At 48.1% G+C, this 17,324-nt stretch overlaps 2 gene segments (V, D, J or C); both read left to right on the top strand.

The window, feature by feature from the left end:
- Nucleotides 1-1,982: 1,982 nt before the first annotated feature.
- Nucleotides 1,983-2,469, top strand: LOC125261428. The segment is given in 2 exon segments: nucleotides 1,983-2,031; nucleotides 2,119-2,469. Coding segments are annotated over 2 exon segments (396 nt in total).
- Nucleotides 2,470-16,487: 14,018 nt separating this feature from the next.
- LOC125261427 lies at nucleotides 16,488-17,085 on the top strand. The segment is given in 2 exon segments: nucleotides 16,488-16,602; nucleotides 16,710-17,085. Coding segments are annotated over 2 exon segments (414 nt in total).
- The last annotated feature ends 239 nt before the right edge of the window (nucleotides 17,086-17,324 follow it).

The raw sequence follows: 17,324 nt of genomic DNA, 5'->3' as shown, positions 1-17,324 counted from the left end.
GATGGAAACTGACCGGGAGGGCTCTCGCTGCATCCAATGGAAGATCAATACTCATGGCATAGGACGGGTAAGCCTCGCTGGACAAAGGAGGAGAAAAGATGGAAACTGATCAGGAGGGCTCTCGCTGCATCCGACGGGAGATCAAGACTCAATGTGTCGGATGGGTAAGCCTCACTGGACGGAAAAAGTTAAAAAGATGGAAACTGACCGGGAGGGCTCTCGCTGCATCCAATGGAAGATCAATACTCATGGCATAGGACGGGTAAGCCTCGCCGGACAAAGAAGGAGAAAAGATGGAAACTGATCAGGAGGGCTCTCGCTGCATCCGACGGGAGATCAAGACTCAATGTGTCGGATGGGTAAGCCTCACTGGACGGAAAAAGTTAAAAAGATGGAAACTGACCGGGAGGGCTCTCGCTGCATCCAATGGAAGATCAATACTCATGGCATAGGACGGGTAAGCCTCGCTGGACAAAGGAGGAGAAAAGATCTCCTTTCCTTTCCCTCCTCAGGAAACTGAGCTCCAGCAGAAGCAGAGGGGACATTACCGCTGCAGCAGAGGACAAATTTAGCTATAGAACTGGGCTCCTATGGGAGTGGAGGGGACATCGTTGCTGCTGCAGTGGAAGGATCAGCCAGACATACTGAGCTCCTGCGAGAGCATGGAGATAACGTTGCTGCACCGTGAAGGCAAGGTTTGCCAGGGAAGGAGCTCCTGTGGGAGCGGCAGTGTAAGAACAGAGTGGGCTCCTGCGGAATCAGGTGAGAAGATGCTGCTGCAGCGAGACTATTTTAGTGGATTGATGGTGTTAATTGCGGTGGATATGGTGAGCTTGTAGGATTGAGTGAGAGAACAAGCTGAAGCTGAAGAATTTGGCTGGAAAGGGTTTGCTGAGCTTCTTTAACATGGAAGCGATTGGATTAGATAGGATATAGATCTTTAAAGCCACTGATGGCCAGCGACTAGAGTGTTTGAATCTGATGCTTGGAGAGGCCTTTTGGGGGAGCTGTGGTTCCTTGCCGCTGATGCTTCTGGCTTGCTTAGATGGGGACACTTGATATTCAACAATGTTTTGATCTGCCTTCATTGTCTTCACTGCACACCACTGTATGCAAACTGAACAATTTGGAAAAGTGAATAGGTTGGGTCAGGGTCCACCTTTGGAGCCAGCGGCCTGAATTTCAGATCAAATCTGTGCTCTGATCTTGCTGGCGACCTTCATAAAGCAAACAAAACAAGATAATTGTAACAACAATTTAATAAAATAACACATAATACCGACATTTCATATTCTGGAGCTCCTCTCTTGCCTGCAAAACTTCCATTGCAAGTTTTCAAAAACTCACAGATTCTGTTGCATTTAGTCACCATGAAATCAAAATGGACAATTTATGTTTTTTTATGGAATACTATGATATTGATTATAAAAGATTTATGAATGCAAATCATTATTTTTTAACTTCATGTGACTTGTAATCTACATGCAGCGACATCTGTTCTCTGAAAGGAGAATGGGGCAACCTGTCATGAAATCCACCAATAGCAAACCACAACCATCCAATCAATTCCCCACAGACAAAATCAAGCCCCGCCCTACATTTGTTAACTTCATTAGGATATATATCACAACAATAGGGAAGAAAATATAAAAGCAATGTTTTAATGTTGCAAGGTTCATCATTTATGAAGCAAACTCAATTAAAATAATAATAAAATGGTACAGTAATGAAATGAGAATAGCACATAAATATTAATAAAAACGTTATCTATGAACTTATTTCAGAATCTTGATGATTTGATATATTTGATTGTGTGAATGACAGGATAAAATGAACGAGCTCCTAAACCTTCATTTAGAGCCTCATTTAAATACAGAATGAGTTCATTTGCATATTGATCAGATGCTTCAGTGCTCTGAGAGTGTTTATAGTGCTGTGAGTTTAACACTTCATCACTGACACACACAACAATCTTCATCAACATGACCTTCATCATCATCTTCATCTGGACTCTCACAGCGTTTGCTCAAGGTTTGTGAAGCACAAGTTTGATATCAATTCATTTCTTCAAGTATATTGTCAAAGTTTTGAGTTGATTTTCTTCTTGTTGTGTTTCAGAGTGTAGAGGACAGATCACCGTCACTCAGAGTCCCTCAATGACAGCAGCTCAACCAGGACAAACTGTGAACATCAACTGTAAAACCAGCAGTAGAGTGCATGGTGGTTATTATTTAGCCTGGTACTTTCAGAAACCTGGAGAAGCTCCTAAACTCCTGATTTATGAAACAAACACCCGTCAGTCAGGAACTCCACCTAGATTCAGTGGCAGTGGATCTAACAGTGATTTCACTCTGACCATCAGTGGAGTCCAGACTGAAGATGTTGAACATTATTACTGTCAGAGTTTCCATTGCAGAACAGGTTCTTATAATCAATGTGTGGGTGACTATGTGTTCACACAGTGATGAAGAGTCGTACAAAAACCTCCGTCAGTCAGAGTCACAGTGACTCAACTGATACTGCAGCTGCTCAAAGGAGGATCTGAAACAACATCGTCACACATGAATCTGAAATAAAACCATCTAAATAGATCTTTTTTATAAATTATTGAGGTCAGAATTCAAAGCATTAGCTGAGAGAAACAACTAGACAAAGTCCATCAGTGTCACTGTTAAATTTCCTCATATTCATACCCTCTTTAGACTAAAAATGTTGTGGAAAATGTATATCTGCCTTGAGATTTTGTGCTCTTATAGATCAGTGACATGATTGAGATCTCATGTAAGTCGTCCACCATATTGGATCAGTCAAATCTGGTCCGTGAACACTGGAGAGCAAGTGAACTCCTGACTGCATCTGCAACCTCTGTAATAAAGTTTCATGAGAACTAGTTAAATAGTAAAATCACTGTGGGGCATCGATTATAAAACACAAAGTTCCATTAGTTGCTTTTATTTGAGATATGGATCAACATGTGGATCAAGGTGTGGTTATTATACAAAAGAACAACAATACTGACATAAATCACAAGTATAAAAACATCAAACACTCATAAATAGTTGCAGAAACCTCAAGCAGCAAAACAATCAAATCAACTTCCACTTGATGAACACACACAGTCCTCTATCAGAACACAGTCCAGACCTCAACTCTCATTCTAGTGATTTCCAGCATGTCCACGAGCTCCAAGAGGAAGATGTGTGGCAGATATTTAAGGAATAATCAGTATCGCCCTCTACTGCCTCATTCCCTTCATAACCTCATTCACATATGAATATCTATGTATGCAATAGACATTAGCTGCTATTTTCACAGCATTTAGTTGATCATTAAAGGTCCCGTTTTTCGTGGTTTTTTGAAGCTTTGATTGTGTTTATAGTGTGCAATATAACATGTGTTCATGTTTCGCGTGTAAAAAAACCCAATATTTTTCACATAATTTACTTATCTGTATACCGCTGTTTCCACTGTCATAAAAACGGGCTGATGACTTCATTGTTCTATGAAGTCCCTCCTTCAGAAATACGTAACGAGTTCTGATTGTGCCAGCGGTTCCTGTGTTGTGATTCGACAGCAGCTGAGCGCTCCTTGCCCGGAAAGGTCACGCCTCTTACCATAACGTGGAGATGCACGCGCTCAGTGTTATTGTAAACATGTCTTTAATTTTACCCTATCAATTTGAGCCGAAATCAGACCCGGTGATTGGACTGCGGGATGAAAATAACAGCGTTTCGACGACATGGCGACAAACACACTCTACAAACGCAACTCTTGTGTATTCCTGTGGGCGGAGGTTAGTCAAAAAACTGTTTTAGTGACGTCATTAAAGAAGGAAGTAGAGGGATGTAGTCCAAACTGGCCGTTCGATGTAGGCGACTTCTGTTAAATAAAATATCTCGCTTGGCATTGAACTTTGAGCTTTAAAATTTTACAGATTTTATTTATACTCTAACAACAACATTACACACTAACTAAAGTTTGAAACATGGGATCACGAAGAACGGGACCTTTAATGTGATTTTACATATTGAGTTATACAAAAACACAAACCAGCACATCCTCACCTCTGAAAGGTTTTCCTCTGTCCGTCTGGAGTTTAAAGCTCAGTGGTTTATATGCTGCACAATGCTGTGATATTTTTGATGAAAGTATTTGTAAGTGTGAGTGATGAACAGCGTCATGTTGACCGTTGTGTCGATGTGTCCGGAGCGGTCGAATGGGCCTCTATGACACCACCTTATGTTTAACATCATTTTGAAATTCAGTGTGTGTCTTCCGGTATGATCCGCTTACACTTATTTTTAGATGTATAAAACAGCTCATTGTGCTGCTTGATATTGCAAACTGCCATATTATTTTAATGTATTGTCTTCATTATAAACACACTGGTCTGTAGTGTGAATAGTTTCACTGTTTACTGCACTTTATTATTATTCTCGTTATTTCACTAATGAATATGTAATCTTGTACATTCACAGAAAACAGTCTATATCTGCACTGAAAAATAAGAAGGATACATATCTAAGCCTCTGGAATAATTACTTTATTTGTTTATGTATGCATGCATTCATATTTATGCAATTATGTATGTATAACTCTATAAATTAAAAATATAAATTCATTATTTATGGACATAACTACACATGTATTTATTTAAGCATGTATTTTGTGTTTTATTTACTTACTGACACCAAGTTTTAACTGATGAGCAAGATAAGAATTTATTTTACACTTTTAACTGAATTTATGTTTCAGATGTAAACTAATGAATATGAACAAACCTCGTCTCTCTGTTAGTCAAACTCAACTGTCTCAAAGTTTGATGATCCTGTGACACCAGCCCAGCCAACACAGCATGGTGGGGCCCAGATGGGTGTCACCTGGGCTGCCTAACTGGGGCCCAACCGATTTTGTCTGGGCCTCTGGAAACCTCAATAACAACTTTTGTAGATGAATGTCAGAAATAAAGTCAGTCTGGTTAGTAATAAGTGAAGCTGGTAATGCTGTTTGTGGAGATGTTTAATCAGATCTTCAGAGATTTAATGTCTTTTATCTTCAGTTGATTTAATCGAAGGCTGTGGCTGAAGTCGTAGTTCTTGTTGTTTCTCTGTCCTTCAGTGATTCTGCTCGTTATCACCTAATTATCTCATTAACTCTAGCATGTTTCTGTGTTACATTTAAATGATGTTTTATAAACGTAGTTCAGGAGGAACGAGTCAAATAAGATACCCAATCATTACAACATCTTAATCATTACCTCATCTCAACCAGCTGTCAACAATCTGTAATCAACGTATCTACCCAATCGGCATGAGTTCAGGCCTGTATATAATCACAGTCAAACTCACCCAAGGATCCTCGACAGTTTCCAGAATCCCTCCACCACCCCGTCTCCTCACACTCTCTGGATTACTTCATATAATCTAAAAGGAGGGGGGGGGGGTACTCTGTGTTCGGGCCGATTACCGAGCTCGGAGCCCTCTCCCCGGACAGCACGCCAAATACGTTTACCAATTAATTTACCTGACTTATTTGTAAGTGTGAACTCGTGAACAGCCTGTAGTGTGCACACTGAGCAGTGTTCAGTTCATCTGGGCTAAACCATGTGGGGCCTCCATGGAAACTGTGGACAAAATCGGCTGGGCCCCAGTTAGACAGCCCAGGTGACACCCATCTGGACCCCACATATCTGTACTGGCTGGGAGAAACACTCAAAATAACTATAAATGTGTTTGTCATGCATGTGCACCTCAAAAAAAAAAACATTTATATATTCTTTTATCTATGAGGTTCATAATTTGGCCACATGTTCTTGTTTTTTCATCATGTATCTGCAGGTGTTTTCATGCTCCTGTAAGACTGATGCCAGACTGCCTGGACCAAGAAAGGGCCACTCTTTGAGAAAACAAAGGAAATTAACATTTGAACTCTCTCTTGCAAAATTAGCATCCCCATTCGAGACGCAATCACACTGAGTCGATCACACCTCAGCAATGCCTTAATCTACATTTCCCTTCCTTCACCTCCTCTTCCCCCATCTCTTCTCTCTACATACGGAGATGACCTGAAATTCACCCAAAATCTATATGGTTCAATGTGAACAGTTATCATACAATACTATACATGTTTGGTATCATTTGAAATGTCTCAGTGCGACTGGTACAAGGGTCTCATTCCCATAAACCAGAAGGTAATAAAGGTTTAAAGACCTTAGAGATATTTTGCTCTCTGTAATGGGTGTGTCCCTAAAAGGTGTAAACTACTCAGTCTGGGACCCTGATTAATGCAAATTACCATTGTGAAGTCATGTTTCCATTTTAAAGAAGTTTCTGTCTTGGTCTGAGTATTTAAAGAGATGTTGCAGGAGGCTCAGGGCTCGATCCTGTGCAGATGAGCCCACATTGCAATGTGCATTTTTCTAATGTCAGGTATTCATCTTTTACTCTGTTTCTGAGCATTTGATGTTTGTATTGATCATCTTTGAGATGATTATGTAATTGGCATGATACATTTACCTGACTAATAAATTGTTACATTTGACTTTATTCTGACTTACTCTGAAATTATTGACTCCAGTAGATTACGTTAAGTCCATAACCCCACAAATCTACGCTCAGGTTAGTAACGGACTAAAGTACAGTTTAGGTGGAGCAGTGGGGCACACCAGCTGATGTTTTAGAGCTCCGACTAGCACATTGGCATTAGTTAAGTATACTTAGACTGTGTAGGCTAATAATGGGTTTTTTCCTTTTAGAGCAACAAAGTGTTGCTAGATCAATCTAAACAGGATGGGCCTCAACCTCTGGTTATGGTGAGATTATTCTAACTAAGTGTCTGTGGGTAAACCACTGTGTGATTATGTAAAGTTACCACTAGAGGAAGCTAAATTGGTCAGCCTGATTTTATGGTAATGGTCATGGCCTCTAGTTAAAAGTAATCTTACCTTAATTCAGTGTGTTCAGATCAATGGGGACTAAATAAACGTATTCTAGAATGAGCAAAGTGGGTACGGCCTCTAGAATATTAGTCATCGCCTCTGTCTAATGACCAAGACTGACGAGATTGTGCGTATGAGATCATATGCCCGGCCGGTGCGAGACTCAAAGCGTTATAGGAATCCGAATGAACGAGTGCAATAAGAGTAAAGAGTTAAATAGAGTAATCAAATGTATAGCTAAATTGTTATACAAATGACCAATAATCAATTTGACATTCTAAACTAAATTCGAGGTCATAATAACATGGAGTCAGATAAAAGTTTACTTGGAATTAAACTACTTTGCCACACTGAAAAGACTGAATGCGCAAGAAACCTTCCCGGCCCGGTGGAAAACCCGCCATCGGGCCGATTGGGCGGGCCTTACACTACATTTGAATTTAAACTTATTTTGCGATCATTCAAAAAGTATGTTTTATATGTGTAGTATTGATTTAATCCAGAAGTACTACATTCGCCATGTTGTCATTATCATGTGACCTACCAGCGTCAGTTGCGTCACTTCACCTCCATTCATAAATCCTCTCCCGTGGCCTCATGGGATAGTAAAGTGTCCATTGAATGCACACCGCAGAATCTCACTGGAAGTAGTAGGTCATCCAGGGACTTTTCGCCTAGAGTTTTTCAAATACTATGTATTCGGACATAACATGTTGGTGTACTGTTTTTCACCTACTATATAGGGAAGTATTCGATTTCAGACGCAGAGCATCTTTGTATATTTCATTTCACAGGAAATGAAGGACGCATTTGAAGGAGCCTTCGTCGCACAGCAGAGACGCAACTGACCTCTGAATGTGGCCTTCGAAGGATGCAGCCTCTGAATTGGGACACAGCCATAGGGTTCTTCTCATTTATTATTTTTGCATCCTCATTTCCTCCTCTCACTTCTTTTCCTTGCGTCTTAGCTCCACCCCCTCAGGATGCGAGGGAAGGATACACACCTCCCTGAGGTGTTCGATCGGTTTCCGGGTCACGGGCTGGAGGATGGAGGAGTGAGGAAATGAGGAAGCATCAATTTTTAGTATTGAGAAGCACCCATTATGTCTTTGGAAACAAGGGACAGTCTTCTTGAGTGAATAATTGATTCATTCACTCAAATGATTCATTCAAAACACTATTTCATTCAGGAACTATTGTGAGTCACACTGTGTTCCCTTTCGATACTTCACTCGTACTGCGTATGGGAAAGGTCTCCTTTTTCCCCGTTACTGAAGCCTTTTTCAATAACGCAGTGTAACTGCATCGTCATTGGTTCACTCATAGACAAGTTGTTGAACCAATGACGGCGCGGCATAGCTGCGCGACCTATGGCAACAGAGCGTGCGAATATTCCCGCCGAAATGGGCGGGGTTTAGGGCTATATAAGCGGGCGTTTCGCCATAGGATTTCAGTTCTCTCTCCTTCAGCGACGACTTCACATCGCTCCTCTCTGATCTCCGGCTGAAGCCTTCGCCGCCTGGAAGAAGCTCGCCTGGAAAGAAGCTCTCGTCGCCGTCGAAGAGGCTCCTGCAGCGGACTGCTGAGCTTGCCGAGGAGGAAGCGCCGGCGCCCTCGTCGACTGCCGCCTCGAGCGCCGTCTCGAGCCGCCCGCTTCCCGCTTCCGGCCGCCTGCCAGCCCGTCTCCTGCCGCCATCCGGCGCGCCTAAAAGAGCGAATTTCCCGCGGTTTATTGCCGCTCTAAAAGAGCTTTCCAACAGTGGTTTTCACCGCTCTAGCAGCCCTCGCCGCTCTAAAAGAGCCCCTCAAACGCCGTTTTCACGGCGGCGTTGTTACAAATGCCGCGCCACTCGTGTGGCACATGCAGAGCCCCTCTGCATGACGACGACGGTCACGGTGAGTGCGTCGGCTGCCTGGGCAGACCCCATGCAGGGGCCGTGCTCACCGGGACCTCGTGTTCTCACTGTGAGAACATGAGTCTCGCCTCTCTGCGCTCGCGGATCGCCTTCTTCAGTGAAGGCGATCTCGCCGCTCGCGCCCTCCCGTCTTCTTCCTCCCGCGAGCCGACTAGGAAGAGACGGCGGGGCAGAGCGGCCCAGCGCACGGAGTTGGATGACGTCACGCCGGCTTCCCCGCGTGCCTCCCCCTCTCCCCCGAGAGAGCAGTCCCCCGTCCTGTTCTCCCGCCCTGAGCTGCGTCCCTCGGCAGATGCGAGCGACCTCATCTCTTTTGGCGGTTCTGAGGACGAGCCGCTTGATGACGTCATGTCTCTTGCGGCCTCTGAATCCGAAGGTTGGGCCGGTGATTCTGACCCTGCCCGCCTTCCCTCGCTGGAGCCCATTGACTGCAAGCCGGGTATGGATGCCGAGCTCTTCCGCATCCTTTCGAAAGCAGTAGAGGTTTTGGACCTCGAATGGGCTCCGCCAGAGGAGCCATCACGGAGCAGGCTCGATGAGTGGTTCCTGCCGGGTTCCCGCCAGGCCCCTCGTCAACGCGCCGCACCGTTTTTCCCAGAGGTTCACAACGAGCTGACGAAGTCATGGCGCGCCCCGTACTCTGCCCGCCTATGTACTACGCATTATTCAGCTCTCACTTCTGTGGATGGCTCTGAAGAGAAGGGTTACGAGCATCTACCGCCCCTGGACGAAGCAGTGGCGGCTCACCTCTGTCCCCCCACGGCTGTGGGTTGGAAAACTAAGAGGGCCCTTCCATCCAAGCCCTGCAGGACCACTTCTGCCCTGGCTGGCAGAGCATATACGTCCGCGGGCCAGGCTGCCTCAGCGCTGCACGCCATGGCTATTCTCCAGGTGTTTCAAGCGAAGCTCCTCCGTTCTCTGGATGAGTCCGGCGTCGATGCACCTGCCTTCCGTGTCCTCCGCAGCGCCACTGACTTAGCCCTGCATGCCACAAAGGCCACAGCTCAGGCCATTGGACGATCCATGGCCAGCCTAGTCGTGCTTGAGCGCCATTTGTGGCTCAACCTGACCGAGATTAAGGAGATGGACAAGACGGCCTTTTTGGATGCCCCGGTCTCTCCTTCTGGTCTCTTCGGGCCAGCAGTAGAGGGCTTTACGGAGCGTTTTACTGCAGCACAAAAGTCGTCTCAGGCTATGCGACACTTCCTGCCTAAACGCTCTAGCTCCACGTCTGCTTCCAGCCGCCCCAAGTCTGCGCCGGCTCAGCAGAACAAACCTGCCCCCTCTACCTCTCAGGCAGCACCACCCAAGGAACAGCGCCATCGTAAGCGCTCCTCCTTCCCGAGGCAACGTCAGGGACCCCGGCCTAAGATTACGCTGGACCCGACGCCTCCTAAGCCCTCCTGATGTTTCAGGAAGGAAGAGGATGGGCAAAGTCTCGCCACGGCCGGACCACCCCAAAAGCTCTTTCGTTCCACCCCCCCTCCGCCTCGTTCAGCTCCGGGCGTGGGAGATATGTTCAGTGTTGTGCTAACTGGGCCCAGTGCTGCGTCCATGCAAAACGCTATTATTATGGCGAACACTATGAATATTCTACCTTCTCTAAGAAAGAGCGAAGTTCCTCTTCCACTCTCTCCGGTGCACGGGCCCCCGATTGGCGGCCCGTCACCCGATACCATTCAGCCCCTTGTCACGTGGGCCGAGGCCTGGCGGGCCATCCCCGGAGTGTCAAGCTGGGTTCTGGGAACCATAAGTCGAGGCTACTCGCTTCAGTTCGCCCGAAGGCCCCCGCGCTTCAGCGGGGTCCTTCAGACTTCATTCAACACGGACGAAGTTCATGTCCTCCGAGCCGAAGTCACGTCTCTTCTGAGGAAAGGAGCTATAGAAATAGTCTCCCCCTCAGAGAGCAATTCGGGGTTCTACAGCCGTTATTTTCTAGTTCCCAAAAAAGATGGCGGTCTCAGATCCATCTTAGATCTCAGGCTCTTGAACCTCTCCCTCATGAGACGGAAGTTCAAGATGCTAACGCTGAAGCAGATCCTCGAGCAGGTTTGCCCCGGGGACTGGTTCTGCTCGCTGGACCTGAAAGATGCATACTTTCACATCCATCACAGGCGATTCTTGATATTCGCGTTCGAGGGTGTGGCTTACCAATATACGGTCCTTCCATTCGGACTGTCCCTAGCTCCTCGCACTTTTACCAAGTGCATGAACGTGGCGCTTTCCCCACTGAGACAGATGGGAATCCGGGTTCTCAATTACCTCGACGACTGGCTCATCCTAGCCCAGTCACGAGCCGAGCTGGAGCATCACAGATCCGTATTACTCAGCCACTTGGAGTGCCTGGGTCTCAGGGTCAACTTTGCCAAGAGCTCACTGCTCCCCAGCCAGCGTATAACGTTCCTGGGTGCAGTTTTCGACTCAGTCCGTATGACGGCTGTAGTATCTCCAGAGCGCGCTCTGGCCATTCAGCAGCTCGTGGCATCGGTCAGGAACAGAGCCTATTTCCCTCTGAAGTTTTTCCAGAGGATGCTAGGGCTGATGGCTTCCGTCTCCCCGGTTCTGCAGCTCGGCCTTCTTCGGATGCGGCCTCTGCAGTACTGGTTGAAGTTCCGGGTCCCTCCTCACGCCTGGCGGCACGGCCGCCTGCGTCTCAGGGTCAATCAGGCCTGTTTTGCAGCTCTGAAACCCTGGATGAACCCTGTATGGTTCAGCCAAGGGGTACCCCTACAGGCGGTGTCCAGAAGGACGGTGCTCTCAACGGATGCGTCCAACACATTGCCGGGTTCCCGCCAGGCCCCTCGTCAACGCGCCGCACCGTTTTTCCCAGAGGTTCACAACGAGCTGACGAAGTCATGGCGCGCCCCGTACTCTGCCCGCCTATGTACTACGCATTATTCAGCTCTCACTTCTGTGGATGGCTCTGAAGAGAAGGGTTACGAGCATCTACCGCCCCTGGACGAAGCAGTGGCGGCTCACCTCTGTCCCCCCACGGCTGTGGGTTGGAAAACTAAGAGGGCCCTTCCATCCAAGCCCTGCAGGACCACTTCTGCCCTGGCTGGCAGAGCATATACGTCCGCGGGCCAGGCTGCCTCAGCGCTGCACGCCATGGCTATTCTCCAGGTGTTTCAAGCGAAGCTCCTCCGTTCTCTGGATGAGTCCGGCGTCGATGCACCTGCCTTCCGTGTCCTCCGCAGCGCCACTGACTTAGCCCTGCATGCCACAAAGGCCACAGCTCAGGCCATTGGACGATCCATGGCCAGCCTAGTCGTGCTTGAGCGCCATTTGTGGCTCAACCTGACCGAGATTAAGGAGATGGACAAGACGGCCTTTTTGGATGCCCCGGTCTCTCCTTCTGGTCTCTTCGGGCCAGCAGTAGAGGGCTTTACGGAGCGTTTTACTGCAGCACAAAAGTCGTCTCAGGCTATGCGACACTTCCTGCCTAAACGCTCTAGCTCCACGTCTGCTTCCAGCCGCCCCAAGTCTGCGCCGGCTCAGCAGAACAAACCTGCCCCCTCTACCTCTCAGGCAGCACCACCCAAGGAACAGCGCCATCGTAAGCGCTCCTCCTTCCCGAGGCAACGTCAGGGACCCCGGCCTAAGATTACGCTGGACCCGACGCCTCCTAAGCCCTCCTGATGTTTCAGGAAGGAAGAGGATGGGCAAAGTCTCGCCACGGCCGGACCACCCCAAAAGCTCTTTCGTTCCACCCCCCCTCCGCCTCGTTCAGCTCCGGGCGTGGGAGATATGTTCAGTGTTGTGCTAACTGGGCCCAGTGCTGCGTCCATGCAAAACGCTATTATTATGGCGAACACTATGAATATTCTACCTTCTCTAAGAAAGAGCGAAGTTCCTCTTCCACTCTCTCCGGTGCACGGGCCCCCGATTGGCGGCCCGTCACCCGATACCATTCAGCCCCTTGTCACGTGGGCCGAGGCCTGGCGGGCCATCCCCGGAGTGTCAAGCTGGGTTCTGGGAACCATAAGTCGAGGCTACTCGCTTCAGTTCGCCCGAAGGCCCCCGCGCTTCAGCGGGGTCCTTCAGACTTCATTCAACACGGACGAAGTTCATGTCCTCCGAGCCGAAGTCACGTCTCTTCTGAGGAAAGGAGCTATAGAAATAGTCTCCCCCTCAGAGAGCAATTCGGGGTTCTACAGCCGTTATTTTCTAGTTCCCAAAAAAGATGGCGGTCTCAGATCCATCTTAGATCTCAGGCTCTTGAACCTCTCCCTCATGAGACGGAAGTTCAAGATGCTAACGCTGAAGCAGATCCTCGAGCAGGTTTGCCCCGGGGACTGGTTCTGCTCGCTGGACCTGAAAGATGCATACTTTCACATCCATCACAGGCGATTCTTGATATTCGCGTTCGAGGGTGTGGCTTACCAATATACGGTCCTTCCATTCGGACTGTCCCTAGCTCCTCGCACTTTTACCAAGTGCATGAACGTGGCGCTTTCCCCACTGAGACAGATGGGAATCCGGGTTCTCAATTACCTCGACGACTGGCTCATCCTAGCCCAGTCACGAGCCGAGCTGGAGCATCACAGATCCGTATTACTCAGCCACTTGGAGTGCCTGGGTCTCAGGGTCAACTTTGCCAAGAGCTCACTGCTCCCCAGCCAGCGTATAACGTTCCTGGGTGCAGTTTTCGACTCAGTCCGTATGACGGCTGTAGTATCTCCAGAGCGCGCTCTGGCCATTCAGCAGCTCGTGGCATCGGTCAGGAACAGAGCCTATTTCCCTCTGAAGTTTTTCCAGAGGATGCTAGGGCTGATGGCTTCCGTCTCCCCGGTTCTGCAGCTCGGCCTTCTTCGGATGCGGCCTCTGCAGTACTGGTTGAAGTTCCGGGTCCCTCCTCACGCCTGGCGGCACGGCCGCCTGCGTCTCAGGGTCAATCAGGCCTGTTTTGCAGCTCTGAAACCCTGGATGAACCCTGTATGGTTCAGCCAAGGGGTACCCCTACAGGCGGTGTCCAGAAGGACGGTGCTCTCAACGGATGCGTCCAACACAGGTTGGGGCGCTCTTTGCGAGGGCAGACCGGCCTTCGGCTCGTGGTCTCACGAGGAATGCCATCTGCACATCAACTGCCTCGAGATGTTGGCAGTGATTCGAGCCCTTCATGCGTTCCAGGCACACCTGACAGGGCGCCACGTCTTAGTCCAGTCGGACAGCATGACAGTGGTGTCACACATAAATCACCAGGGCGGTCTTTCGTCCAGCCGCTTATGCGCTCTGGCGAAGTGTCTTCTGGAATGGGCATCACCGAGGTTTCAGTCGCTCAGGGCGACTCACATACCCGGGAGAACAAACTTGGGAGCAGACATGCTATCTCGGAGCAATGTCCCCTCAGACGAGTGGATGCTCCACCCCCAGACGGTTCTCATGATCTGGGAGTTCTTCGGAAAGGCAGAGGTAGACCTCTTCGCTTCAGAAGGCAACTCTCACTGCCCAATTTATTTCTCGAAGGAGGAAGATGCGCTGGCCCATGTCTGGCCCAGCACCCTCCTTTACGCTTTTCCCCCGATCGCTCTGATCCCACAGGTCATCAGACGAATCAGGGAAGACAAGCACAGAGTCCTCCTGGTGGCCCCGCTCTGGAGGAGCCAAGTTTGGTCCTCAGAGCTGTTCAGGCCTTCCACAAAAGCTCCGTGGCCGATCCCCCTGAGACGGGACCTCCTCTCTCAGGCGAACAGGACGATTTGGCATCCCCAGCCAGAACTCTGGGCTCTGCACCTCTGGTCCCTCGACGGGAGCCTGCTAACCTCCCCGGGGACGTGCTGAATACCATTTCTCAGGCGAGAGCTCCGTCCACGAGACGCCTCTATGCCCAGAAATGGTCGGTCTTTGTTGACTGGTGTTCTACACGCAACATAGACCCAGTGGAGTGTGACGTATCTCCGATACTGTCTTTTCTCCAGGAGCGTTTGAATCTGGGTCGCACCCCTTCAATGCTCAAAGTTTACGTAGCAGCCATTGCAGCGTTTCACGCTCCTATCGCTGGCCAGTCAGTGGGACGAAACAACCTCGTGGTGCGTTTCTTGAGAGGTTCTAGGCGATTAAATCCTCCTCGTCCTCTCACTGTTCCCACCTGAGACCTCTCTTTGGTCCTCAGAGCTCTTAAAGGGCCTCCCTTTGAGCCACTGCGTTCAGCTGACCTCAGGCCCCTGACGCTCAAAACCGCTCTGCTACTTGCACTAGCATCGGTTAAGCGAGTTGGTGACTTGCAGGCCCTCTCCGTGAGCCCTGCATGCCTTGAGTTTGGGCCCAACGACTCCAAAGTCGTTTTGAAACCTAGGCATGGCTACGTCCCTAAGGTGCTCTCGACTCCATTCAGAGCACAGGTTATTTCCCTCTCAGCGCTTCCTCCCTCGTCGGACGAGCGAGAGTTGGAACTACTCTGCCCTGTCAGGGCATTAAGGACCTACGTTGATCGATCACAGCCTTTTCGGCAATCTGATCAGCTCTTTATCTGCTTTGGTGGCCGCACCAAGGGGTCTTTGGTCTCAAAGCAACGTCTTTCGCGTTGGATAGTCGATGCTATTGCTCTTTGTTACTCCTCTATGGGCCTCGACTGCCCCATAGGAGTTAGAGCTCACTCTACTAGAGGAATGGCTTCCTCTTGGGCCTGGTCTAGTGGAGTTTCGATTAAAGACATCTGTGAGGCGGCCGGCTGGTCCTCACCGTCCACTTTTGTCAGATTTTATCATTTGGACGTCCCGACCTTACAAGCTTGGGTCCTCTCGGTATGATCCAGCGGCCTCTATCGAGCTCCGCTTCATGCCACTCTGGGAGTTAACTCCCTTTTTGTAGTGTAACGAGGGTTTGACGGCTCCGGCCTTCTCACTTGTCCTCTGGTTCCCTCATGGTGCCCAAGACAAGTCCAGTCCTTCCCTGCCGTGGCACGGCGCGGTTGAATTCGTTCCCCATAAGCAGTACGAGTGAAGTATCGAAAGGGAACGTACTCGGTTACTAACGTAACCTCGGTTCCCTGAGATACGGAACGAGTACTGCGTTACATGCCGTGCCACGAGGCTGCGGCTTCAGTGTCGTCGCTTCAGTCGAATAACCTGAAATCCTATGGCGAAACGCCCGCTTATATAGCCCTAAACCCCGCCCATTTCGGCGGGAATATTCGCGCGCTCTGTCGCCATAGGTCGCGCAGCTATGCCGCGCCGTCATTGGTTCAACAACTTGTCTATGAGTGAACCAATGACGATGCAGTTACACTGCGTTATTGAAAAAGGCTTCAGTAACGGGGAAAAAGGGGACCTTTCCCATACGCAGTACTCGTTCCGTATCTCAGGGAACCGAGGTTACGTTAGTAACCGAGTATGTTTTTTTTGCAAATATTTCAGTTGGCCGTACAAAAACAGACCAAGTAACTGTTAATATTGTGTCTAAATTTTGAGCTTCTTGTTTATTGAACTGTTGTACAGCAGCAAATTCACAATTAAATTTGTGCAGATTTTCTGAAAAAAAAAAAAGGGGCTCTGGATTATTAACATGTTTCTGAAGTCTGAATGAAACAGAATATTAAACCAGCTTAAACTTGCCCACAATCTCCTGAAGCGTTTGCATAGAGAGAGTGTTTTACATGAGCGAAACACGCTTCAGTGCTCTGCATGTGTTTATAACTCTGTCAAACATCAAACATGATCAACAACTGTTTTTCACTAGAACTGAACCTACAACCAACAAAAATGACTTTCAGCACCATATTGATCTGGACGCTGGCAGTATTATGTCGAGGTTTGTGTCAGTAAAGATTACATACATTATTTACTTGTTATTTTATGTGTTGTGAAGATATATGGTTGTAAAAGTGTTTGTGATTTCTAATCTTTCTCTCTTGTCAGAATCTGTTGGTCAGGTGACAGTGACTCAAACTCCCTCAGAGCTGTTCTCTCAAACTGGACAATCAGTCACTGTGACCTGTAAATTTAACAGTGATCCAGCCACTCTCAGCTGGTACTTACAGAAACCTGGAGAAGCTCCAAAACTCCTGATTTATGAAACAAACACCCTCCAGTCAGGAACTCCATCTAGATTCAGTGGCAGTGGATCTAACAGTGATTTCACTCTGACCATCAGTGGAGTCCAGACTGAAGATGCTGGACATTATTACTGTCAGAGTTGGCACTACATCAACAGTAAACATGTGTTCACACAGTGATAAAGAGTCGTACAAAAACCTCCGTCAGTCAGAGTCACAGTGACTGAACTGATACTGCAGCTGCTCACACACTTTCACACACTACTGACACACAGAGGACAAACACAGGAACTACACATGTGCTTAAAACTGACAGAAATTCCACATCACTGCTTTCTTTCATAAACCACATAGTAATGATCCTGCATTTAAATATCAATATTCTCAGTTCAAATAAAATATTCACTGCTACTAAATATATGAAGTATAAGATATATGAATAAATATAAATCAGTTCTCTGAAGCAGACATGATATAC

This window comes from Megalobrama amblycephala, unplaced genomic scaffold, assembly GCF_018812025.1.
Source record: "Megalobrama amblycephala isolate DHTTF-2021 unplaced genomic scaffold, ASM1881202v1 scaffold414, whole genome shotgun sequence".
Classification (NCBI taxonomy): Eukaryota; Metazoa; Chordata; class Actinopteri; order Cypriniformes; family Xenocyprididae; genus Megalobrama; species Megalobrama amblycephala.
The sequence above is the reverse complement of the archived record's forward strand: the minus strand, read 5'-3'. Positions and strand labels throughout refer to the sequence as shown.